Source organism: Poecilia formosa, unplaced genomic scaffold (genome assembly GCF_000485575.1).
Source record: "Poecilia formosa unplaced genomic scaffold, Poecilia_formosa-5.1.2 Scaffold34, whole genome shotgun sequence".
NCBI classification, from domain to species: domain Eukaryota; kingdom Metazoa; phylum Chordata; class Actinopteri; order Cyprinodontiformes; family Poeciliidae; genus Poecilia; species Poecilia formosa.
The window spans coordinates 2,459,386-2,487,190 of record NW_006799973.1 but is presented as its reverse complement, the minus strand read 5'-3'; the positions used below and the strand labels follow the sequence as shown (position 1 = coordinate 2,487,190).

The window sequence follows — 27,805 nt, the reverse complement described above, 5'->3', positions numbered from 1 at the left end:
CGCACATCTGATGAGAAAGAAGTCAACACAACAAGAACAAATTGGAAAATCAATATATCTCTCGCTAATTTAAATCTTTTTATCAGATCGATGTTGTCGTTTTTATTCCATACAGGCTACTTTTTAACCAACCTTCATTTACCCTTGAATGTAATTTATATAACTGTAATCAAACAGCAAAAAAAAGAAAAAAACAAGAAAAAAAAACCAACAACAACACATCTATCCCTTGCAGAAAGGACTTTGACTTTTATTCAATTCTTTGATGTGGAGGCCCGTTGAAACAGATGATTCTTGCGCCCCCTGCTGCTCGTTTCTTCACACAGACACCAATTTGCCCCGCTGATTTCAGCTGAGGAAAACTTAAATCTATAAACATCCACGAATCTGGGAGACACAAATCCAGCAGCAGTAAAAAAAAGAAAAATCAAATCAAAAGAAAACTAATTATTCTTTCTCTTTTTGCATCAATTTGCAGACTTCACAATGACAAAACAAACTGTTCTAGTTTAACCAAATCAGAAGTTAAATTGATGTACTTTTAATCAATTTAATTTCTGTACTAAAAGTACATTTCAATAAATTATGTCATTGAAATATCTTTTTGTGTCACAAATTTAAATAAAATCTGCAGGGGTTTTCCGTAAATTTTGATTATTACAGTTTGCTAGTAATAAAAATACATGGTCACCGCTGCTTTTATATGAATTACTTCATCAGTGCGGCGTGGCATGGAGATGACCAGCCTGTTTCTCATCTTCCTCTTGACAGTGTTGATTCTCTGGCCAATCAAGTTCATTGACACCACTGGCATTGAAACAGGTATTGGTAATTTTGCAAGTTCCGCTGGAAAATGAAATCAGCACCTTGATGACGGCTCCACTGACTTTGGACTTGATAAAACTGGACCAACTCCAGGAGATGACATTCTAAATCTTCACTGATTGTAGAAGCATCACTCCAGATCTAAAGAAGCCTGAATGGTGGAGTGGGTCTCTCCCGTTGTTCCCCTAATGCTGAGTCCGTTGGGTTGTGCACCACCTACTGTTTTCCTCCACTAAACTTTTGATTTTTAAGCACTCTCTGAATAGCCTGCTCCATTAGCAATGATCTTTTGTGACAGAACGTCCTTGTGGAGTATGTCTACCAGACGACTGTCAAGTAATCCTATTTATTCACGATTGTTAGAATATACGTGACAGTAATATTTTATCGAAATCCCATTCTCGGAGGTCTACATTTCTGAAAACTAAATCTTTGATTTTGTCACTTGTATGTCATATGTACCTGTATAACAGCATCTATTTGAAAATTCTTAATCCAGGATCATCTATCCAAATATAAATTTAATAGCTACAGATTTACAATAGTTGACACCATAAACAGCTGTCAAACTGTGATTGTGTCATTAGTGTGTACGAATACGATTTATGAACATAATGGATCCTCTTTACTAGAATCCTCCTCTGGATCCTCCTCAGCAGTCGAATTCTAACTAATAAATACCTTTCATGACACCAAAAGAAATGTCCTCCATGTTTTAAAGAAAGCAAAAAATGACAACTGCCTCTGGATCAAGGAAACAAAGTTATTGAAATAGAAATCTTTAAACCGTCTCTACAAAGGTGGCATGAAAAGCTTTCCGTGACAACCGCAGCTGAGATGTGTCATTCACCAGCAATAGCTGTCTCCAGGTTTAGAAGCTCAGCTTGCTGATATGTTTGAATTTACCATCAGTGCCGTCGCTAAACTAGCTAAACTTGGATGCAAACTTAAATTCTTCCTCTAATGTGGAAACTTTTTCAACCAGAAGAGTTTTTAATGTGTATTAAGATGACAAGTTACTTCAAAAATACAACTGCCAAATGTCCATCATCACACACTTCAAGTGTAAATGTTATGAATTATAAATAGCTGTTTTTAGTAGGAGTTTTATTTTCTTAGTAACTAGAAAGAGACTCTTAAAATTTAAGTGATAAAATTGGTGCAACTTTGTTTTCATTTGAATTACTTAATATTACGTTAAAATTGTGTGAGTTTCACAACTGAAAGATTTGGAAATAAATTTCTTTAATTCAAGACAAGTGATTATTCAACTTCATCTTTAAATTTGATTTAACCAATTCAAACATGTAAATGTAATCTATTCTTACAAGGCAGAATGTAGTTTAAACACAAGTAAATCCATTATTAACAAATACTGCTTCAAATGTCAAAGCATGCTAGCTTTAGCATTAGCCTAGCAGGTTTTAGTTAAGCGTTAGTGCTGCTGCTAAGCTTGTCAAAACAGAGTTATGCATTTGTAAATGTATTATGTAAAGGTGGCATGTTAACCTTTTCCATTACATTTTCAGTTGAAGTGTGACGTTCACTAGTAACTGCCTCACAGGACGTACATCTTGCTAATGGGATTGACTGTAGCAATATAATTGTTGGAAAACTATGAGCTGGATAGAAACATTTAAAATGTATATTAGCAAGTTGGCATGTAAACAATTTTTCTGACAACTACAACTGAGATGAACTGTTCATTGGCAACATTTCAGGGTTAGGAACAACTTGCTAGCAAGGTTGACGTTAGCATGAGCCTTGCAGATTTTAGCTTAGTATTAGTGCTGTCGCTAAATTAGTCAAAGCAGAGTATTCATTTTTAAATATATTATAAAACTTTGGCATATCAACCTTTTTCTTTACATTCCCAGCAAACGTGTGATGTTTTTTTAGTGCCTCCTGCCCCAAAGGAAGTTCATCTTGCTAGCAGGTTTGACTAAATCTTAGTTGGGAAACTAGTTTAAGCTCAATCCAAACTTTAAAATGAATCCTTACAATGAGGGTTATATACATTTTCCCCAAACAATCACAGCTAAGATAGACTATTGATTTGCAACAATCCAGGGTTAATAACGACCGCTTGCTAGCATATTTACTTTAGCATTAGCACCTTACACAGAACTAGCTAAAGATAGATACACGCTAAAATATTTAGATACAAACTTTTACTAATTTGATATTTTCTTTCCTTATTCAATCCAAAATAAACATAGCTGGCTTATTGGGCACCACATGATGAATCAGATTAGTTTACACTTAATTAAGTCATCATCTGCTGTTAGATGCTAATCTAAATTATGTAAGATTAGCCTCCGAATGTATTCATTTTCAAATTTGTCAGTAATGAACACCTTATCCAACAAATTATTCACAACCTAAAATATTTTTCCTCCTAATATTTACTACCTCACAAAATTCCTTTTTTGTAGTGTAGCATGACAAAAGCATTATCTGTTTTAGGTCTAATCCTTATACCCAAGTGTTTTACAGCCAATGTAATTACATCTCTGTAAGTCCTGCAGTTTGAACAGCTCTGTCTGCCTCCCTCTGTTCTGCTCCTTTTTCTCACTTCCTCTGCAGCTTATTTCCAGAGTGTGTTCCTGAGGTGCAAATTTGAAAAGACTCTGATAATAATCAGAGGTCACCTAATGTTCTGCACACCAATACACCAATTTGGAGTTGATATTTTCTACTTCTATAGACTCGTGTGAAAAGAAGGAGCTAGAACTGTGTTTGCTCAGCTCTCCTCGCCCACCCATGGAGTGTGAAGCAACTGTCATTCAGACAAACAGTTGTGTGTTTTAATTGGCAAAGACACTTTGCTTTGAGAATGATCAAATTTGCAGCATCCTTCTGGCACTGCAGCTTGCAAAGAACTCTCCCCACACTCCCCGTTTCACCACTGCTTATGCTAAATTGTATGTATTCATGGTAGAAAAAGGAGTTGGCCACCAAATGGAGGATTTCATTTCTTTTCCTCCTCACATTCATCCATTTTTCATACCCATACCAAATTGACCTTCACACTTTCTATTTTCCCACCACCCATTTTACTGTACGCCACGCACCCCCTCTCTGCCCCTTCATCCGCACTTCCTTCATTCCTCTCCTTCAACCCGTGTCATTCAATTTCCCCTGTCCATTCGTCCTTCACTTCCTCCTGCTGTTCATGCCGTCCTCCATCCTCATGCTCTCCGGGGGTCTGTGGCAGCGATAATGAAGCGCATAGTTAACAGATATTAGCTCATTGATGGTGGATTCATTAGACAGAACCCAGGCTTATGGTGATTATTTACCCATATAGGAGGAGCAGGAGGAGGGGGCACCGGATCAGTACCCCGCTCTGACTCCTTTGAAGTCAAACTCGTCCCCTCAAACAACCTCTCGCACTTTTCCTTTGCCCTCTGTTTCTCGTTTTGCATCAGCACTCCTCCTCCTCGGATGTTATTCCTTCCTCCTGCTCTTCCTTTTTTGTCTCTTTCGCTGTCATTATACACCCACAATTCATATCTACTTTCCTTCATTTTCAGTCTCTCCATACAGCCCCCACACCCCCAGTGGTAATTATGAAAAAATCTCTAATAGTGCTCAGAGGAGCTGATAGCACCTTTAGCTTAATTAAAGACATTTACGGGATGTAAAGACATGTTGCCCAGGGGGCGGCTGTGTACCCGTACCAGCCCAAACTCTTTATGCCTTTGCTTTTTCATCTCTCAGCCTCTCACTCTCTGTTGCACTTATCGTCTCTCTTTCACACATGCTTTGTGATACACTCATGACATGCCTCTTGGCTTTTGTCAAACTCACTGATAGGGTCAAAAGTTTTGTAGGACTTTTGAGGCTTCACAGTGTTGTAAACATTGTAAACTGAGATCATGCAGATGTCAGAATCGGTTACATTAGCACTCGTTGTTTATACGAACATCTTTGCTATATAAAGCTTGTAATGTCTGCCGGAGATGCTTCATTGGAGGCAAATGATTTGTACATGAAGCAGTTGAAATAGAAAAAGACACTGTTATTTTTGCACACATGCATTCAGCTCATGTGTGAAGATTTCATGCATGTATAGCCAGCATGAACATCATACCAGTTTGGAGTTTTTGATGAGGATTTTGAACTATTTCCTCTTTTCAAGGTGAAAGGATTTTACATCATGCAACTTTACAGATTTTTAAAAACAAGAATTGTGTGCACAAGTTGGGATTTATTGTAGATATTCTCTAGACCACACATGGTCAAAATCGTACATTTAAGCGCATTTATGCGCCACTTATATTTGACATTGAGGTTATCAAATATGGCTATAATGTGACTTTAATTTAAAACTGCATTAGTAACAATACAGACTTTTATCACTGTAACCATTAAAACCAGTAATGACTTCATCTCTATAAGGGTCAATAAACCAGCCAGAGTTATGATATGACATTGTTGAGTGATAACAAAAGCTTCTGGCTTCTCTACAACCTGCTAAAAGGTATGAATACAAATATTATTGGGGAGGTATGAATGTGTTTGATCCTGTTTATATAAATCTGAGTGTGTTTGAATTGGTTTTAAAAATAACACCCATTCCCCCTTGAAAAAGGAGCGTTCATGTGCTCCATAAAAAGCTGAAAATGAATATTCATGCTGATGATGAGTGAAAACTTTTGAATGAATCTACTGTACATGCAAATTTTTTGTCTTCTCTCATATCCAAGTCTCTTAGCTCCACTTCCAAATGTGATTTTAGATAAAAGACTCTTCAGAAAGCATTTTTAATGGACGTGTCGACTCCAATAGAAAACTCAGTTACTTATTATTGTACATTCCCGACAGTCATCATTACACTCCCATCTGTATGTCATCTTTCACTGCACTGCCATCTGCACATCACTATTTTAATTGTACTACCATCTGCAGATACAGTTGTCTAATTTTTCAGATTTCTTTTGATTTTTTTTTAACTTTTGGATAAAATATTGTAAACTGCATTCATCAGTTGTTGCCTTTTGCATCTTTGCAGCCAATGCACCAGTTCAGATGTCCACGAACAGGAAAAAGAACCACAAATTTGAAACTCCCCTAACAATAAGGAGTCATCCATGTAAACGGATGTTTAATAATCAGATAGGAGAAATTTTGAGTTGGGGGATAAAGGTAAGAAATGAAACACCATGAGAACTGTAGCTATTATTGAAGATGATCACAGTACGACCTGGGGCTGTTTTGCTGTTACTGGAAGAACAGCAAACCTTCAGAGTTAGCAGATGAATGATTAATGTAATATTAAGCTTTTTTAAATCGTCTTCTGGGGGTCCTGACCTGCAGCCAGTTGAAAATATTTGGTGTGTGAACCACCAAATGTGAGTAAACTCTATCACTAAGGCCTAAAAACATCAAGGTCATGGTGCAGCTTGCTAAAAAACATCTTCAAATTCAATTATCTCCAAATCTGCCACCAAATTTTTGTTTTTCATCTTTACTATCTTTTAAATGTGGCTAAATGCCATGCAGCCCATCTGTCTGTTTATAATGTTTGCATTTTTACATAACTGCAACTTTGCTTTATCAGTCTCCAACACAGAGACAACCGACAGGAGCAATGACGCTCTTTTCCTGCTGATTATGCCGGCGTTAGATGCCCCGTATCCTGTGGAGCCATAAGATTCTCAGTAAACTTGCTGCCATGTCAATCAGGGATCCCAGTCTGACTGCAGGACCTTGAAAGATACTCTGTGTTCTGAGGGGAAACTAAGAAAGGTCGCACTTTTGGAAAAAAGCAGCTGCAGCGAGACTTTTTCTTTCTTCTTTCTTCCAATGTGTGATGGAGTCTGGGCTTTTCTGCTTTATTCTCGCTTCTTGCCTTGCAGTTTATTCTTCTTACACAGTCAGCTCACACAGAGGTACGTTTCTGAAGACTTCTCAAACTTTTTTGTTTTATATTTCAAACTTGAAACAAGTTTTACCAGAACTGGTTAAATCGAATGGGTGTGTCGTGAATGGAGAGGTCACGTCTTTGTGCGAGCGGATCGATGTTGTAACATTTTTATGAGTTACATGAGCTCAGCTCAGACGGGGCTCAAGGGCGGCTTTTTGAATTTGTATTTCATTGGGTCCAGTTTATTGTTTAAATTCCACATCGTCATGTAAGAATGTTCTTATGCTCACAGTGAAAAAGCTGTCATAGAAAAAGAGCAAAAATAAAAGAAAATAATTTGAATGTTCTAATGTATTTCAATTTTATCCAACTCAATGTGATGTTAACTGACAAACTGGAAGGTTCTTGGTGTAAAATGATTCGTACAGCCAGCGTTTTATTGCCAAGCAACACATGAAAGGAAAAAGGGAGAGTGACCTTTTAGATTAATTTTGAAGTTTAATGGCGAAAATCTTGTTTTATCTTCAGCAAGTTTCTAGTTTGTACAATTTTTATCCTGAATATGGATTTTGTAGGACAATTTCACACATACTTCAAAGTATCTCATAAGGATTTTAGATTAACACAATGTTAATGTTCTCAGTTTTTTTTTATTTTTGCCAATGTTACATCTGAAAAGTGTGGTGTGCATTTGGAATCAGGAATGTATTCCCCGAGTTAATACGTTCCTGAGCCACCAATAGCTGCAGCCACAGCTGGAAGACGTATGGCGGTTTGTCGCTTGTCGAACGTTTAGAGACTGAATTTCTTTCTAATGCAGTGTTGCTTTCCTTTCACAGAGCATTTTGCATGAAAAACCTGAAATTATATGAACATATTATTCTGAATGAGTTGCATTAGATTTTATTTAGGAATATGAAAGTAAACGGGGGTGAAGTACAAATGCAAACCACATTTTCTACATTTTCAATAAGAAAACGTCAGAAACAAAGTGCCCTTCCTTTTTGACAATGTGCTACATTATAATGAGCTTTCAACAAAATGCAGAAGGAGGCTGTTGTAATCAGACAAAAATGTGAACGTTTCATGAATGTGTTTAGAGGGTAAAACACCATAACTGTTTGTTTTGTTTGGGGTTTCTCTGTGTGAAACTCTTCCCTCTCCTCCTCAGAGTGGGATGAAGTTGTGATGGTTGAACAAAACACATCCGCCACCTTGGTCTGTACTGGTGCCAGACTCCGAGGCGACATATCCATTAACTGGAAGGTGAAGTTGGTGGACACGGATGAATGGAAACTGATTCTCTCTGCCAGTGAGAAGAAGAAGTTTTCCGGAGGTGCCTCGAAGCCGTCCATGCGATTGACTGACGACAACTTTCGAAACACGGGGGATTTCTCGCTGGTTGTTTCACCCGAAGTGGCGGACGCAGGACTCTACTCGTGCCTCATCCAGAAACAGGAGAGGAAAGTGCAGGAGAGGATTTTCCTTTTGACAGTTCTCACAGGTAGAAAAATGACTCAGCTGTGAGCAATAGAAACTGCATATTTTTTTCTAAACCATAGGTCTTCTAATTTAAAAAGCACATACTGGTGTTAGTCCGTGAGGAAAAGTAAAATCACTCTTCTTTGACTGAAAGTACTCACGTAAAATCACATAGAAGCAAAGACGAGCCTCCAACTAGGAAAACGTTTTTAGTACTTTCCAAATATTCAAAAGCAACCATCATTTAGTGGAATGAGAATTTCAGAGAACGAGATCTTGTTTTGTTTGCACTTTTCTCTTTTAAAAAAAACCTGCTTATTATTATAATATATGTGTAGAACTGATTATTTACTTTTTTAAATTAGTAAGAAGGTACAAACACCCTTTGCTTCAAGGGCTACAATTTTCTATGTAACTACATTGTTGCAAAAGTATTGATCGCTTTGAACATTGTCGCATTTCGTCCCATTGCAGCCTCAAACTTACAGGCATTTCATGTGAAAGGCTAACACAACGTAGTTGTGAAGAGGAAGAAAATTGATAGATGGTTTCCAAAATGTTTTCCAGATAAAAATCATAAGATTGCAGCGGGCTTTGTGTTCAGCTTGTCTGAGTGAATACTTTCAAGAGCCACATTCTGGTGTGATTACAGCTGCAGGTTTCTGTAAATCCACAGAGCTGNTTTCAAGAGCCACATTCTGGTGTGATTACAGCTGCAGGTTTCTGTAAATCCACAGAGCTGCATTTCTGCCCGTTTTCAGATGCAGATCAGTTTAAGCTCACTCAGGTGAACATTGAGTCCTACCACAGATTCTCAAATGAATTTTGATTTGACCATTCATTGATTTAACTCCTTCCAGCTTTTTAGAAAAAAAATCCGCTTTCTAGAGAAGTTTCACTGCACCATAGTTTTTACATGTATGCAAATAGTATTATAAAAACTTCCCTTGACCTCACTGCAAGTAACTTCATTCACTGAATCATACTGTAGCCACAGACACACACTAACAAGTTACTATAAGTGTAAAAAGTGTCTTTTACCAGAGTTTGTTTTACTGTAGTTATTTATTTTCTTCTTCTTTTAGTCAAAATTTGTGCATAACTTTGTATTTTTATCTGTCTGATGGCTCCATTTCTAAACATTAAATCAGATGTTGTGATTGGTTACTCAGTATTTGTGTCGCCTTGTTACAGAATATTTTTTTTATTCTAAGTCATTTCTGGGCGCCCAACTTTTAACGTTTTACTTGAGTGAAAATATGCCGAAGTAGTGCGACTCCTAACTGAGTACGGTTTGTCTGTACTCTGCCTCAAACTGTGAAGGCTGTAGGTTGAACTGGATTTTACTTATTAGGGTAAAGAGGTCTGAATACAGTGCATCCCACTTTTCTAGAGTTTTATTTGATCTTTTTCCCCTTAGATTAACTACTACTACTTTATCTATCACAAAATCTTAACAAAGTCCATTGTTGTTGTGGTCCTGATTTGATCACATGTGAAAACCTGGGATGGTAAGTTCTTGTCGACATTTTAGAGAACAACTGGGTAGCTGTAAGTTTTATTTATTGTAGTACTCCAGTTTTTTTTTATTTTTAATTTGATTCAGTGTTTCAGAAACATTTGACCACATATTCCTCCTTTTAAGATGCAAGAATCTAAATATTTTAAACCCAACTTCAGTGAACAGTGGGGCATTGGAAATACTCTTGCAGGAATACTTTTCTCGATTGATTTGTGGTTTATTTTGGTGCTGGTGCTCATGTGCTTTTTACTCTAGTAGATTGGATCACACACACACAGTTCTGGTTGCTCTTTAGAAACTCTGACTTTATAAAACAACCAGAATTGATCGATCAATATTTCTGTACATCTCTGATGTAATGATTTCTACCACAGATATGCATCACTGCAAACTTTAGTAAAATTTTATAATGGCATATTGGGATAGTTGGGATTGGGATAGTTGGGATTGGGATAGTTTAATCCAATTTTGCTTCTCAAAGTCTTGTGACTTTTAGAAGCAACAGGGTTTTTCATTATTTTTATAGCTCTTAACATTTTTGAAGGTTAAATATTTTAAACCTATAACTAAGGTCAATGTAAAAATAAATTATGAAGATACTTCAATCTAATTTTCTGGTATTAGAAAAAAAAGTAAAACGTCGCAATAAGGCTCCCCTTATCGATGGCTAATCAATAGTTCATACATATCATTAATTAATCTCTAAAAACTTTATAAATCATTAACAACTGTTTACTATACATTTATTTTGTATAAGAGACTGAATCTACTGGTTTCTTACCACATAGTGTCTGCTCATTATTATATTTTACATAGAGTCCTGATACTAAACATTTCAGATTATCATTTGTAAATGTAATTTTTTAGCCTAAAGTCTCCTTCTCATTCGTAACTAATGCATAATATGGAATCAGTTATTAATGATTTATAAGGTGTTTGTAGATGAATGGATAACATATCTATAAACTATTTATTAGCCACCTATAAGGGGAGCCTTAGTGTAAAATGGAACCAAATAAATACATAGAAGGATTAAAAGTCAGCATGCTTTATTCTAATGTTAGCTTTCTGTATCCTTCCCTCTCTGCAGTTGGCTTCTATCCCCCTCTGCCCGTCCATCAGTACAGCACCCTGCGGCTGTTCGCCAAAGCCATTCCTGTCTTTTCTGTCTCTGAAATCACCTGGACGGCACCTGGCGGCCTTCCCATGAAGACAGAGAAGTGGCAAACCTCAGGCACAGTGACTAAAGTGCCGCAGGTCCAGAACGCCGACGGAGGGACTTACACCTGTACGGTTTACCCCCGGGATAGCTCCAGCGGCGTGCTGGCTGTGCGTGTGGACGTGAGCGTCGACGGTGAGCAGAAGCACTGAGGAAAATCACACAATTGTTGTTTCTTTCATTGAAGATAAGCATCAAACCCGGAATCTACAGGAGCAGAAGCATTATTTATTTAGGAATCCTGGACCTGAAGTTTTTCAAAGTATTTACTTCAATAAAAGGGTTTCGGGATTCAAAAGCATGCTGTGGATCTACACTAGATTTCAGTTTGTTCTACTGTGAATATTAGAGCTGCTATGTTTATATATTATTCATCATTTGTTCCTCTCCTTTCCTTTATTGCTCTTCTCTCCTCAGCCAGCAAAGTGGCCTCGTTCACCAATATTTCACACGGTAAGTAACTCCAACAGAAGTAGGCTGAAAGTCCTGAGTCAGCTGCCTGCTAATCAGGTGGAGCTGAAGGTCAGAGGTGACTCTCAGCCTATAAAAACTTAATCCTAATTGCTGGAGAAATTTTTTCCCCCGTCATTTCATTACTCCTTGGCTATCCTGTTTATTCCCTGTCTTAACCTCTCTCCCTGTTATCATCTTTTTGCTCAGAATTGCTAATCAGTGCGTCTTTGTGTGCTGTAATGTTCTCGTCTCTGCTTCCATTCCTTTACCTGCAGGAAATGAGATGTCCACTGCCACTCAGGCTCTAAAACCCGTCCTCCTGGCCTGTCCCAGCAGCCAGGGCGACTACGTCCGGCTTCACTGGCTTTCCCCAGACACGAACGATTACAGCAAGATAAAGATAGTGTACGACTACGACCGCTGGAGGGGTCTCACCAAAACCCACAGTAACAAGCTCCGGCTAGCCGGTCCGCCGTACGACTCACAGGCTGGGAGCTTCTCCTTCCTACTCACGCCTGATTTGAAAGATGGAGGCCTCTACATTTGCGAAGTGACTCTCAACGACGTCACTTTCAGCCAGAGGACAAAACTCAGCGTACTGAAAGGTAAGGAGGAGAGCGGTTGGAAACTGTTGAGCCAGGGGCGTGGCCACAGAGATGGCTGAAATCCGATTGGTCACTGTGCCTGGCCCCGCCCACCAGAGCTGTCAATCAGCTTGTTCATAGCATATTGTACAGATCCGCGTTTTGTCTACTCTCCATGTAAGTAGATGACAGAAATGCTCCGTTTGTTGTTTTACAACTGTCATTAATAATTATTGTTGTTGTTGACTGTTTCAATTTTGTTTTAGAAAAACAGAACTCAACTCATATTTACATGTAAATACATGAGAGTTTTGCCAAATGGCTAAAGTCCCATCGGCAGATTGACGGATAAGAAGAAAAAGCAGCCTCAGACTACTGCACCAAAAAACTTTTCATAAAGGAGAAAAGGAAGTAATTAAGCAATTGTTTGCAATTTGTAGTCTATAATGGCTCGATAATTTTCATTTTAAGTTGATAAGTAAGTTGAATAGAGTCAGCATAATGGCACTAAAAATTAAATGGAGTTGTGTTCTGTTAAACTATGCTAAGCTAAACAGGAACAGTTAGCCTGTGCCCTACATGCCAAACAGATCCATGTGTGTTTGGAAAATAGATAGTTTTGTTATTCAAATCTTGGCCTGCTATTCATTGTAATCTAAGACTGCAGTGCATTTAGATGAAATTGCAATTTAAGTGTGCCACTTTTCTATAGTTTGTGTCTCTGATTGTGACCCATACAAAAAAATATCTAGAGCCTGCGGTGGAAAACTAACACATCACCTTGAAAACATGGTGAAACATGGTGGAGGCTGTATTATGCTGTGGAGTCACTTTTCATCAGCAGAGACATGGAAACTTGTGATTTGTTATCTGCTGGAGAACTTTATTTGTATTCCTCCATAAGTTCTGGTTTCATCTGGTTCATAAACAAAAAGCACTGAGTTGAATTTTAAGCATCAACGTCAACAAATTTCTTTCATTGCAAGTAAGAACATATAGAACCGTGTCATTCATTCATTCATTCATTCATTCATTCATTCATTCATTCATTCATTCATTCATTCATTCATTCGCTTCAGTGCACAAACATTTAAAAACAATCATCCACAGCCCACCAGTAAAAAACAATAAGTAACTTACACAACCTGCCCCTTCCTTTACTATAAAAATAACAGCATGCATCCAGACATCTCTGCTCAAACAATTCTTCACAAATTAAACCCAAAATCAGCTGCAAGCAGCCTCATCAACCGAGTAATATTATTCAATTAGTTCTTAAAATCTGATCATTTGTTCTCATGGCATTTGTTCAATTACATCACTGTTCAAGTCATTACCCACATCATTTTATTCTTCTTTTCTATTACCAGACAAACAGCCATGCTTTAATGTAATTTGTGCACTTTAAATCAATTTCTCTCGCATGATTCTTGCCATCAATTTGTATCTTAGATGAAGAAATAAACAAAGAATAAATCCTGCAACCTTTGTGGAAACGAATTTTCAGTCTAATAATATATAGATATGAAAGAAAGAATATTATAAAAATAAATAAACAAATAAGTATATGGATTACAAATTGCTGGTGAGTTTATGCAAAATTTTTCTCATTTCTTAATCAGAATTTTTTTTTCAAAATTCCTAAACATTCATGTACAGAATAACTGGGAAAGAATGCAAAAATATTAAAATCTCAAAAACACTGTATGCTGTATTTAAACCTGCCTCACTTTCTTACAATTTATATATCACTTATGACGTCCTTAAGTAATCTTCTGATGTAAAACACAGTACAAATACATATTTATAAAGCGTAGGTATGAATGTATAATATAATGTAATATAATGTGATGTAACGTGATGTGACGCAACATAATATAGTATATAAAATCTCTGCGTTGCACTCCATTTGTAGCCATTGTTATTAAATATTCCTTTGCTCTTTAATTAAATATCCTCAAATTACTTATTTTTCAAATTCATCAGTGCTTCATTCAAATCAAACCAAAAATATTCTGAAAATCTTTCTTATCACAGGAGGAAGAAAGGCTGAAGGTGCTCAAGGTTTTTGATTTAAAGTTTCATGATGAGTAAATTGGTGTCAAATATTTTCATCCAGAACCTCTCAGCAAAACTTCACCCTGCGAGTTTAGTGAAGATTTTAAAGTTTTACAGATCAAACCAAGACCTTTTCTTTTTGTTGTTCTGTTGGTCTGAGTCAACGAAAAAGTGAGTGATAAATATAAAAGAATGAAAACATTAGTTTTGTGAAATAATGATGACTCTTTGCCTCAGGGGAAGCTAAATTATAAAATAATGGTGTCAGAAGAAGTTGATGACGGTTTACAAACTCAAGCTCATGAAGCATAAAGCAAGGACTTCTGCAGGTTGCCACATCATTAGTCACAGAAACGCTGAAATCTTCTGTAGTTTCTACATAAATGTAACGACGTAAAACATAATGCTTTACGTCGGTTGTGGAAATATTCAAGGAAACAAAGGAAACTGGGACCACAGTGAGTTTTCAACAAGAATCTGCTGTCTCTAAAAGCTCTTTCTCATCTCATTGTTCCTTTAAAAATGTGACTGGCAAGCCATAAATTATGAGGAAAGTCTTTGTCAGCAGTTGGAGGAACAATAGAACAATGGCAGCAGAGATCTCGTGGATGTAGTTTAAATTTTATTCAGATCAGTCTTTTATATGGTAAAGCATCTCACCTCCTTAAGCTGGCCTCATTCGACAGAGTATGTTTGATAATTACATGGCAAATACAGAGTCAGGGATTTATACAGGTCAGTTCTCCTTGATTCTGATGTAAAGCGCATAGTTATAGTTGTAACAGCTATATTATGCATGGAGAAAATTATGCATGCAACCCCATTGATATTTATTTATAGATCCCTCAGTAAATGACCCATTAATCACATGCTTCCCTTAAGCGTCTACAACCTGTTGCCTGGATATTTGACCATTCATCAGGGTAGAATTGGTTGGTTTCCTGTCATTTAAGCAACATTTGCTAATCTTATCCAATGCACAAGTACCACAAGTACCACTGGCAGTGAAACAGTTTCACAGCATGATGCTACCACCTATAGCTAGACAATTGGTGCATTGTTTTTAGATTGGATAACCTCACCTTAACCTCTCCAAACTTACTCATCTGATTTATCTGTTGCTTTGGGCTTTGTGCAGTGCATGAGTACCATGACAGTGAATTGAATCCATAGCAAAATGCTACGCCCACCATGCTGGACATTATTCACAGGTTTGAATGCTTCATCTCGACTCTCCCAAACATTCATTTCTTCATGGACAAATGGTTCAATCTTTTACTTCCCTGAACATAAAGCTTTTATTTGGAAGGCATTTTCTTGAGGGAACTACAAACTTCAGATGACTTTGACTTTGCTCAGACTGAAGCAGAAACTTTGCTATTTGTTGGTACCCTCTCAGTATATTGCAATCTAAAATCAGCTTCCTTGTGGGGAATCAAAGCAGGTGTTTCTGGTTTACCCTTTAACATCTTGACACCAATTTCTTTACTTTCGTGTGACTGGTTGGGTCAGATGACAGAAAACTGGACATGTCTGGATTCTACAGCAGGAAAAAGATGGACATCACTCACCACAACTGGTTCTGGCCTGGAGTGAGTGCTTAAAAAACTCACCTACTAGGCCTTCATGACAAGAACAATGCTTGGAGGACTCAAACCAAAGAACACAGTTTCAACTGTCAAGCGTGGTGGTGGCAGAATCATGCTGTGTAGCTGTTTGTCTTCCATTGGTACTTGTGTATTGTACAAACCTGGTGGACTATGCTTAAAAGCAATGTTCAGCCTGGATTATGCAAGCAGCTTGGTGATGGTTATAAAACGGTCTGCATTCAACTTACTGAGGGTAAATGATCCATGAACTCAAATCTTTTTAATCCCACTGAAACTGTTGATTTAATCTCACTGAAGCTGTTAAAGGTCCCAAATTAATGTGACCTTCATCTCCACTGATCAGATTACGTAAGCGTCTCACAGCACCTGTATTTATCCACTCAGTGACTTTCTGCAAGAATGTGAAAGCAGAAATGTTAAACTATTCAGCAAGGCTGAAGAATGTGGAGAGCTGTTAAGCACCGAGGTAATATGTGTCAGTGTTTAGTGAGACAAGCCTCTAGCACCTGTCTCCTGAGGTGTTTCGGCAATCATGTGCCCCCGCTGAAGAGTCATTGAGTGAGACATTAAATTTGTACTGGTTTCAGCTTTTTATTCACTGACTCCGAATGAAGAAAACAAATAAAGAGGGAGTTTCCCGGAGCCATTAGCAGAGTGTCTCGTTATTAAATGAAAACATTAACTATATTGCTCCGGAAAGAGAAATATGCCTAATTTATAAACGTAAAGACCAAGAAAAATTCTGCTAAGCACCTGTTGATTTTTTATGAGAGTGCCTGAGGGAGTTTTCCTCCCCTTTCTTTGCAGGAGCACCCACAAATGCAAAAATCCAACATGCACTCCTACTCTTACAACAGCCTGTCATGCTGGCCTTGGAAGGCTTTACTAATCACAGTCCCACCGGCATCCATCACAGCTGCCCAGACATGACCGGTCGATCCGTCACTGTCACTGTCACCCCGCTTCACAAATCTGCATCCGTTGCACACGTTCACACCTCCACCCACTCCCCAATCATGTGAGGCATATATTTTTACCCCTCCGTCGTTAGAAGTATCATTATGTGTGATTATACCTGCTGCCCTCCCACCGAGGCTGTGGGTGGCCCACGCTGATCACACTAATCAAGGCTGAAGTGTGTGTTTTTTTGGGCTTGTGTGTGTGAGGTGGGGATCTGCGGGGCTTGATTACGCCCAGATGGATTCTCATTACAGTTTGATGAGACACCAAGCATCAGTCACAGTCAACCAATGCATTAGCAGTAAATCACTTTAATGAATATATATTATTTTGACCCTTCCCTGAATTGTTCTGTGTTTCTCATATCACGTTCCCCTTCGATCATCACTCCCTCTCTCTGTCCTTGCCCTTTTAAATATTCAGACAGAAACATTTTAACTCTTTCTCATTTCTCTTCCTTCCAGACAGTTTTTTCCCACCAACTCATCCTTCTTTCTGGTTTCTCTTTCCTCTCCCATCTCCTCTCATTCTTCTCTCTCTCCTTCAGTGAAAACCAGCCTTTATCCCTCGAAGCTGAATCTGCTGTGCCTGTACTCGGAGCGCTCCAACATTCGGGGCGCGATGTGGAAACATGACAATAAGAGTCGGCGGCTGCAGATATCAAGCGGCGGCCCTGGCAGCATCAGCACCACCCTGCCGCTGCCCATCACCCCTGATGTAGCCGGGAATTACACCTGCTCCCTGCAGCTGAAAAACGGCCAGACCATCCAGGCAGTTCAAGCTGTCACAGCGCCCCCAACAGGTGAGATGAGAGCGCATGCTTTGCAAGTTTTTTTTTCCAGCTTTCTGATGTAGTATCTTTCTTAGATCAAGGGTATTATATCAGTATCACAGAGTCCTGGTGGACCTCCTGTCAGGTCTGCAGAGATAATGAACCATGAGTGTGGAAAATTCTAGGATATGTGCTTCATGAAGCGTTCTGCTGTGGATTAGAGACAACCTCAGGTCAGTTCATCCTCCAGAAATCCTGCTGTTTGAAAAGCAGAATGCCTCTGACAGATACCATATGTTAAACTTTTTAAAATTACCTCGCAGGGTCAAAGGGGGTAAAACTGTTTTATGGAGCATAACGTTGGTTGGATATGCAGCAGATTAACCATTTAAAGCCTCGCACCTTCAGATCTTTAAAATGTATCATTTATTAGATGTTTTAATAAAACAAAATAGGTTTTTGGAAACTATGTTGGGGTTTTGTATGTATTATAAGTGTACATATCATTTAGTCACCTTCCTAAGATAATGAACTACGTCATTTATTGACAGAAATGATTCATTTTTTTTCTTCTTTTTTTGCTTAAAATGTCTTTTGGAAAGAAAGAGGAGATGGTTTTTTTCCTGCAAAATAACTCATTAAATAATTATTTTAGATAATGATAACATTCAGTATAACTTTTGCCATTTTTGAAACTAAATTATATTTTTTTCTATTCATTTTGTAGTTGTTGTTTTTTTAAAACAGTATGTACAAAGTATTTGCCCCCTTGCAGGTTTTTAGTTTTTTATTTGGTCAGACTTAAATGTCATGTCAGAGATCATAAAACATTTTAATTTTATGCTGATATAACCTGAGTAAACTGAGCTGTTTTTAAATTATCACACTGTTTAACTGAATCACTGACTGCGCTCCCTGGGAGGGAACATCTCCCACTGACACTGATTTTATTTTTACGTAACTATGAAGGAATTTTGTCCCATTTGTCTTTGTCAAATTGTTTTAATTCAGACACATTTTTAACACAAGCAGCCTCTTTAAGGTCATGCCACAGCATCTCAACTAGAGTAAGTGTGGACTTTGACTAGGTCACTCCGAGACACTGATTTTAGTTTAGCTCTTTTGTGTTTCTGTTTAGCTACTCAATCCCACTGGTTTGCTTTAGATCATTGTCCTGCTGTATCATCCAGGTACGCTTGAATTTAAACTTAAAACTGATGGTCAGGTTTTCTTCTGCAGGATTTTATACTTTAATCATTTATAGAAAAGATGATAAGCAGCTCATCGCTCTACCACCACCACGATTGATTGCTGCTTTTCTGAAAGACTGAGTTGGATTTTCTATCAGATGCATTGCTTTCACTTTTGTCACAAAATTTTGAAGATTTTATTTGTACTTTTTTTGCAAAATGAGAAGCGTTTCTTATTATACTTTTTGATCAGCTGTGGTTTTCGCCTTGGAGCTCTCCCATGAAAATAGCTTTTGCTCAGGCTCTCTGTCTTATTGATCACACAGACCTTAACTGAGGCGCATACTGCTTTAGACACTGTTTTGGGTTCTTTTGTCAAATCCTGAATGAGTCGTTGGTGAGTTCTTGGAGTCATTTGGGATGTTCAGCCACTCCTGGGAATATTCACCCTGGTCCCCTCGTGCTTGTGAATAATGGTTCTCTCTGTGGTTCACAAGGCTTTGTAGATTTCAACAACTTGAAAAATGAACCTCTTTAAAGAGCTAAAAGCTTTTTGGTCTACTTCATGTTGTCAGACGAGTTGACTTCACAGGAGCTTTTTACATTAATTATATTAATACTCCTGGATGAGCCACACCAAAAACTGCTTTTAAAAAATATTCTGGTTATCTTTGTCCTTCTGATAATATCTTTACATTAAAGTGCGACAAACAAGCAAAAAGAGAAAAACAATCTCGAGACAGGAAGTTTTAAAGAAAAGTCCTAAACTTCTCTCAGTCTCATAAATTCTCATATCCAAAATAATATTCTTGGCTTGCATGGTTAAGTCTTTCCACAGGATTTCCTAATACTTTGTAAAATTCTGTGTGCAGATTCTTCTATAAAACATAAAAGATATGAAGGCTTTTTTTTTTTTTCATTACCCTTACCCGGTTAATATGTGACTATAATAAGACAGGACCTTGGGACATATCTCCTCACAAAAACTAAATTATTCAGGCTTATTGTATTGCTTGGCTGTGGGGAAGCACAGGAGGATGTGACAGTTAAATGGATCCCTTAGCACAGACTATTTACCTCTCCATATTCCTCAACATCACTTAGGCTAAGAGACTCGGATCTGATTATGACTCCCACTAATGGTAAAGCTGTAACAAGACATTATAAAATGTATATCTCCTATAGGTGCAATTATTCTGAAGTAGAAGTGAGTTACATTTCAGGTTTGTGTCATGGGAAATTTCGACTGAGCAGGCAAGAAAGTTCAAATAAGCTGAGTGCTGTTTGACCTACATAACACTGTTTAAACTGTCAGGTTGCACAAAAACTGCAAATGTGCAAGGTGGCATAAAAATCCGAGGGTAATAATGAATAATGTAACAATAAGCGGTGACATTTACTGGTGTATAAATAGAATTTCTAGAAGGAAAAAAAAATTCACATAGCTGTTTGATGGGAGAAAACTGAAGATACTTTGGTGCTTCGAAAAGCATTCTACATTCAACACTGGTTAAAACATTTTTTATCACTGCATCCAAAAACTTTGGTGTCTTTTGGGATTTTATGTTGCCTAAGTTCCTAAAGTCAGGAACTTTTCTGGGTTGTCCATTATTTTCAGTAATATTTTTCCCTGGTAGTTTATCCCTTTGTGGTTAGTCAATAAAATACATCGAATGAAAACATGAAAAAGCTCAAAAGGGTGTGAATATTCTTGCAAGGCGCTGGGTTTATTTGTTTGGGAACATCTAATGCGCAAAACCTAAAATAAAGTGTGAATTCAGAAGATTAAAAAAACAGCACCGAATAATAGAGAATTTCTTTTACCGATGGCACAGTACAAAGAAAACAAAATTGAAGCAATCATTGTGCTCTGCAGCACACAAAATACTTCAAATGTGAGAGATTTTCTTCCATATCCTCAATTTACTCATCCTTTGCAAAGCATTCAAGCAGTTCTTTGGTCTGCATCCTCTGCGCCACTCCACTCTACAATTACAGTGATATAAATCACACCCCACCTCATTTGAGATGAAACAGGCGAGGAGGAAAGAAAAATGCCAATCGCGGAGACGGCAGGATAGAAAGAGGAGCCGTGGAGGAGACTTGAGAAATGTACCGAGATAGGCCTCACTTCACTGCGCTCCATTAACATAATGCATGCATTAAGGCTGGCCTGGGGCGCCGTGCTGGGCAGTCCTGGGGTCAGCTATCGGTACAGTATTCCATTAGCAGCCTCTGCACATATTCTCCAATCAATTACACCTCGTGCAGCACATAATTGATGGATCGTTCTGAAGCCGGTTAAAAGCTGTGACACGGAGGTTGAGGTGAGACTCAGGGGTCAGTTTGTTATTCAAACAAAAATAATGACAAATTGATGTGTGAGTGGACTTTATCTGCAGTGCCTTGAATGAAGCGTTCACACCCCACAAATGTTTTGACATTTTTGTGTCCAAAATAATGTCACCACTTGGATTTCACAAAGTTAATTGAGACTTCTGGAACAATGCACTGAACAAGGAAAACATGTGATCCAACTTACCTAACCGTAACTTAATAAATTAAGTTATTAAGTTTATTAAGTAGCCATGTTAAATAAATATAAGTAAGTTTGGCAAACTTAATTTGATTATATGTGATAAATATACATTTTTTTAACCTTTTCACGCATGAATTATGATCCTTTGTGTCATGATTTTTTCCAGTTTATTTTTTATTTTCTTAAGGCATAAAAAAGATAGGAAATAAACTTTTGTAAAAAAAATTATTTTATTGTTTTTTAGGTGATCAATTGTAATTTTCTCCAAATACAAAGTTGTTATTTGAAAAATACATCAGTAGTATTGTTCTTTAGTGGCTATATGATGTCACCATATTTTTTTTACCTGCAAGAGTCGTCTACAGTAGAAGGAGGGACCGGGTCGGTTGGCAGGTTTTTTTTGTCCGTGGGCCATATTGGATTTAACAAAAAGAATTTATTGCATTTGCAGCTGATGGCCAGTAGTTGATAGAGTATTTCATGATGCATTAGTGTCCACTTCAGTGGTCTGTGTGCATTTATAACACAAAAATCCACAAGAAGCACAAGAAAATGGCTTTTAGACAGCTGTCCACTGTAGTGACCACTATGCATGAAAAGGTTAAGTTGGAAAAAGAGAACAATCCAGTCTCTTTTTGAGTGTGGTTGAGATTTACCCTCTTCCCGTTGGATGGGCACGTCAGGGTAAAACGAAACGCAGACGGAGTGATGCACTCATACCTTTGGGAGTTGGTCCAATCCAAGTTCATCACGGTAATGTCCTCACAGAAGGAGATCCACTTAAGGATTCGGTTATTCAAACAGTGAATTTCTTCCTAGTTGATGTCATGGGCTTTTACAAATTCTCCAAGATGACAACGTCAGGATTAATTTGACTCAAATTGTGAAAGAAAGATTCAGGGAACATGAGATTTCCTTTCACACATGGACTAGCTGCCACGGTCTGGACCTAAACCCAATTGATAACATTTAGGATGTGCTGGATAAGGTTTTGCAGAGCGTTCAAACTCTTCTATCATCATTCAGAGCTAACTCAGCTCTGAATGGATATAAATATTTGAACACGTCAGAAGCTTTCCAAAATAATCCTGCAGAGACTGAATACCGCAGTCAAAGCTAAAGATATTCCAACAAAATATGAGTGTGATTTTTATCTGTTTGTTTCACAAAAAAAGTAGTACGTGGTTTTTGACATTTTTCAACATGTACAAATCTAAAATTTGGTCTAGAGTGTCTGGAGCCCCCAATGCTCTGATTGCCTTTAAATCAAAGTATTGCTTTAATTGCTAAGTCCATCTGAGACTACTTTGCAAACAAGAAGAGCCCTGCAGAAAAACCCCGATTCTATAACTGAGAAATTAATGTTTCCCTTCCACTTCACAGATATGGTCCACTTTATGTTGTTCTATCACATAAAATCCCAATAAAGCACATTAAAGTTAGTGATTAAAAACCGCTCGAGGCGCGTGAACACTTTTTAAGCCACTGCAAAGGGCGCAGTGAGAAAACGACTTGCTCGAAAGCAATTTAGCATTTATTATACGTCCTTTCAGAACGGCTGGCGGATATCTAATTGGTTTGTACTCCATGAACGCTGAGCAGACAGCTGCGCGACAATCCAGCTTCCCTGTGGCTCTGTTTTGCAACACTGATGTCATCCTCAATATGCAAACAGGTTTCTTCACAAACCTGCACTCTTCCCATGAAATTTGAATTGTACAACAGTAAGATAATAGTGTTCTTATGTAACGTGTGCGGTGATCACTCTTTACCTCACCTGTTTTTCAAAGCTGCATTGATGGGCCTGGCTGTTTGTTTTGTTTTGTTTGTTTGCCTGGAGGCAACAGCTCGATGCAGAAATCAAGTGGGAGGAAATGAAGAAGAAAAAAAAACAGAAGGAAATATTTGGATTTTTATCATGTTTATGTTTTGGAAATAGGATATGGAGTAATTAGAGGCTCCGCTCTGTATGGAAGAGGAATAAAGCATCTGTTGACACCTGGTCTCCGAGAGACGCCTCCGCACTCCGTCCTTTCGTGCGAGTTTTAAATTGTCAGGCTTTGTGGTCCAGACTGGATGCGTGTCAGATCGATGTCTGCAAAGGATTTCCACAGGCTACTCTCTCTTTGCCTAAGAGCGCCTCAGATTTCCTCGCCATCTTCCACAGCAATCATTGTCTCTGACTGACAGCAGCATGATGCAAATGGATGAAACACGTTCGCGGTGGAATCGCAACTGTAAAGTGTTCACATAACAAATTTGAAAAAAAAAACAAAACAAAAAAATGGTTGCCCCCTCTTGACCCGCGCAGCAGAGTGGAAAGCAAACACAGATAAGTTCGAGGGCATTCACTCTCACTGTTCTGTGAGTTTTACATTAGCGTCGCTCTGAGACGTTCATGTTTTTGTCCTTTTCTCCTCCTCTCTCTCTCCCCCCCCCCTCCGCCCCTCTGTTGCAGAGAGTGTCACCCCCTCCTTCCTGCACCCTTCCCTCTCTGCTTTATTACTCCTGGTGCCCCTGGTTTCAGCAGCTGTCGGCGTGTTGCTATGGAGACAGAAACACATTTCTGATCACGGTGAGTCTTCCGGCGATTTATTTCTTGACAGCTTCTCCGTTGCTCCGTCCATCTCCGGGCCCCCTGCCGGCCCCTGCGTCTGAGTGATGTGGGCCGTGACATCCTCTGGGCTCGTTGTAATGAATGTGCCCCCACTTCATGAGAGTGCGTTCTGTCGCTTCTCTCTGCTCTCAGGTATTGAGCAGTCACTGTCTGTCCAGTCTGGTGAAGCGGAGAACATCTATGAGAATCCAGAGGATATCAGACAGGTGATGAATTCAGACATTTTCAAGAACTAAACGCCCTCTGATGAATTTCACTCCTTATATTCTTTCGTCTTTCTCTTTGCCATGTTCTCTCTGAAGTGCAATTTTTATCCTTTGCTTTCCTCTTTTCCCATTTCCCCCCTCTTTTCATCGCTTGCTGTTCATTAAACCTGTTTTCAGCTCTCTCCTCCTTCCCAACAGGCTCCTCCCCAGAGTTCAGTCTACATGGTAAGTTGATTAGTCGTCCCCACTACACACAAGCACAGTGCAACATCTCAATAAATTAGAAAAGCATTGACAAGTTAATTTATTTCAGCAATTCCATTCAAATAGATCTATTACATACAGGAAACCCCAAATTCAACACCAGAATAAAACATATGACCAAGTAAAAAGTTCAGAAATACTGTAATGACCAACACATTCATGGGTAATTGACACCCTTCATGAGGAGGGCAAGAAAAAAATCATAATTTGGTTGTTCATTTATGTATCCAAGCATATTTAAGGAAAACTGAGTGGAAGGTAAAAATACAATCGGAAAAAGTGTGCACAAGCAACAAGGTTAACCTGGACAGAACACTATCATTTGTCAGGCGACAGTACTTTTTTGTTTTGAAAGAGAGCAGAAAATAATTTGAGAGAGAGCAAACGAGAGCGTGAGCACAGAGATTCGAGAGAGCACAAAGAATGTTTGAAAGGGAGCAGAAGTTTTGAGTGCAAATATTACAAGTTTTGAGAACAAAGAGATGAAATCCTGCTTTCAAACTGAAAATGTGTGCTTTTGATTTATGGCAGAAAAATTCCCCCATAGAAAAACCAGCCATGTGTTGGACAAGGAATACAACTAAACGTTACAGGACACCGGCCACCGAGGCCTGGAAGAGGAAGACACCAGATCCAAGAATGTAGACATGCTAATGCTGCTACTAAAGCAACCTGGACTTCCTACACATCTCAGCAGAACCAAAGGTTGATCACCTCCATGCCATGCTGCATTGGTGCAGTCAATTCATACAAGACCCTGGGCTTCCTCTATACAGAAAACTGAATTTAATTGAATTCAAAGAGCCCAGACCAAGTACTGAGTGCGTATTCCTGTAAAGTATATGGACATATTTTACATACAATCCTTGGAAATCAAGAAATTAGATAAAAGCTTGAAATATTTTTCTCTGTCTGTTGCGAAACTATAATATACAGTACAAATCGTACCATTTGAATTGAACTACTGGAATTAATTAAGTTATCTCTTGCTTTTACATTTTTTTCTAAGACAGCGTTTCCTTCCACTAAATTTTCCAGTAATATGTGGATGGCACATTTTGTGTATTACCAGCTTCTTTAACAGTGAATCTTTGTGATATAATATTTACATCACGGCTGTTTGATGGAGATAATTGTGTATTATTTTTTTATTTATTATTTTTTCTGCATTAAAAAAAATATATATATTTCCAATTAATTTTATGAAACATTACAATTTCTTCAGAAATGTAATTTTTGTGGTTTCAGTTATAGCAGCAAGCCATGTGGATCAAAATGACCAGAAATAAACACTTGAACTGTGTCACTCTTTATGTAACATGAATTACTTAAACAAATTGACCTTTTGAAGAGAATTCATTATCCTGAGCAGCACCTGGACATGTGAGGAGTTGTATTACATGCATAAAAAAAAGTCCCTGACACTCTTCCAGTTCCACCCTCTCTAAGCTGTCGGCAGATACGTCTTCCTTCACACTTGGAGTCCTCCAATCTGTCAGGACTCTTTCATATAAACCTGTCACCTTTCAGCAGCCTCCTTACATTATTAGCTTTAAGAAATCAATCTCATTACACACCAGAGGGACATGAATCTGGCCTCAGAATGTGTCTTTGTCCCCTTGTCACGCCTTTCTCTTTTCCTTTGTGGAAGGATTTGAAGCCAAGAGGAGACAATGACGTCTATAAGGAACTGGAGCGGTGAGTGAAAAAATCTTGCATCACCTGTGTGTGGAGTTGTTTGTGGACCGCTCGTCACACTCACCAATCAGACCGGCCTGAACATCACTCTGACACTGTGGCATAATATCACGCCATGTGCTGACAGGCAGCGCTCCTTCGCCTGTGTGTTGTTGTTGCGTGGGCTGCTTGTGTTTGTGTTTAAAGAGGGGGGAATGAAAGAGATTGGAGGACTGGGTTTTTTTTTTTCTTTTTTTTGAGCGAGTTTGTCTTTGTTCTTTGTTTTCAGATACGAGCAGTGTCAGGGCTGATCACCTACCCACATCTCATCCCCATCCAGCTGTCACATCCTCTCTCTTCACAGCTGCAGCAAAAGGCCTTTTATAAACAGGAGTAACTACTCAATGTCAGAGTTGGGGACTTAAAGAAAACTTTTGAGCTTCACAGAAATGCTATTTAGGTTTTCCTTTACAAGCTTTCGCTCTTTAGAAGTTATAGAAGCTCACAAACCTCTCCAGAATGGATGGTGGTTAATATTGCATTGTAAAATCTAAGCTATCGTTTCCAGTTACAAATAAAAATAATACTTTATGTTTATCACAAAGGCAATGTGATATCAGTGTGCAATGCGGATCTCTGTCTCAGTTTATTTGATTTGCATGAGTGTAAAATGAATCTTTATGATTGTCTTACTGAGTGAAATGAAACAACTGCTTAAAAATACAGCTGTCTTAATTTAATTAAAACATATTGTGATGCTTGATCATTTAATTACTTTGTTGTTCATTTAATTTTTTTATGATGCAAACGTTTAATTTTGCACTCATAATTATTGCTGTCTGTTTTAGGAAATGCTTTCAAATTTTCAATAATTATTGTTGCTTAACAAGCAAATGCTCAAATGTATGTACAAATATTTATGCAAAATAAATTTACCATATTTTTGCTGCCAAACAGCAAGATTTTGTTAATTAGAATATAACTCATTCGGCAGATATAGCAGCAGATTAGGCATAATTGGTCACAACTCCAGCCACTAGATGGCGGCCAAGTGCTTTCAAAACTAATTTTTGATACATATTGAAAACGCATCATCAGCCATCTGTGGCTGTGTTGTGGTTTCAGACCAATTTATGACAGAAGTCAAGGGTTAAAGAAAGTAAATAAATACAGTTGCCAACTTATCGGTAAGAATAACGATTTCTTCTAGTGTATTAAAATAGGATTAAAATGAAAATTGGTGACAATTTACTTACAAAGTTCCCCAACCATATTTAAATATCTTTAAATTAAAAAAAATGTCGAGCACTTTCAGAAAAGTTTCAACTCTGTTTTTTTTGTGTTTTTTTTGGCAGATTACACATGCAGGGTGTTAGTTTGCTCTTCCAAACTAACACCCTTTAAATTTTTTTAAAGTAATGTTTATCCATCTGTATAGTGATTGGATCTGGGCTTCAACTGAACTTAATATTACTTTGGGCTTAAAAGTCCTAACATAATGTTGCCAGTTGAAATAACTTCATACAATAAAACAAATTGTAAAAGAAAAAAAAATCTAACCATTTGCTGAATATTCCAGTTAACTCTACAGCTGCTTGCAGGTCCAAAATGACCATTAAGTATCCATTAATGGCCTCAAGATTCAACCTTACCCTTAAATTGCAGGGACAGAACAAATGAAAACAATTTTATCAACATGATTGACCCCCAAAGTCAAATCAACAATTGTTACTAATTCAATTAGACTTGAAATTTCAATAACTTGCAGTTGTTTTAAACTTGTTTTTTTTATTCATAATAACTACTCAGAGCATGACGCTTCACATTGAGGATAAAGAGTCAGATATAACTGTTCCCGTGAATATGTAATGTAAATAACAGAAAATTAAGCTCCTTATTTGTTGTATCACCCTTTTTAAGTCATGATACCTTTACTTCGTTTTATTTGTATAATA

General features: G+C 38.0%; 1 protein-coding gene across 2 annotated transcripts; it reads left to right on the top strand.

The window, feature by feature from the left end:
- Positions 1 to 6,533: 6,533 nt before the first annotated feature.
- Positions 6,534 to 26,799, top strand: g6fl (g6f-like). Of its 2 annotated transcripts, XM_007550213.2 has the most exons (11): positions 6,534 to 6,722; positions 7,869 to 8,201; positions 10,792 to 11,055; positions 11,338 to 11,373; positions 11,649 to 11,978; positions 17,133 to 17,387; positions 23,545 to 23,661; positions 23,836 to 23,909; positions 24,108 to 24,134; positions 25,825 to 25,871; positions 26,140 to 26,259. In XM_007550213.2, exons 1-11 carry the CDS (start codon positions 6,644 to 6,646, stop codon positions 26,159 to 26,161), a joined length of 1,584 nt encoding a protein of 527 aa, XP_007550275.2. In that variant the 5' UTR covers positions 6,534 to 6,643; the 3' UTR covers positions 26,162 to 26,259. The 2 variants fall into 2 exon arrangements, with proteins under 2 accessions (XP_007550275.2, XP_016526025.1); XM_016670539.1 differs by lacking the exon at positions 25,825 to 25,871 and having other exon boundaries at positions 26,140 to 26,799.
- Positions 26,800 to 27,805: the final 1,006 nt, after the last annotated feature.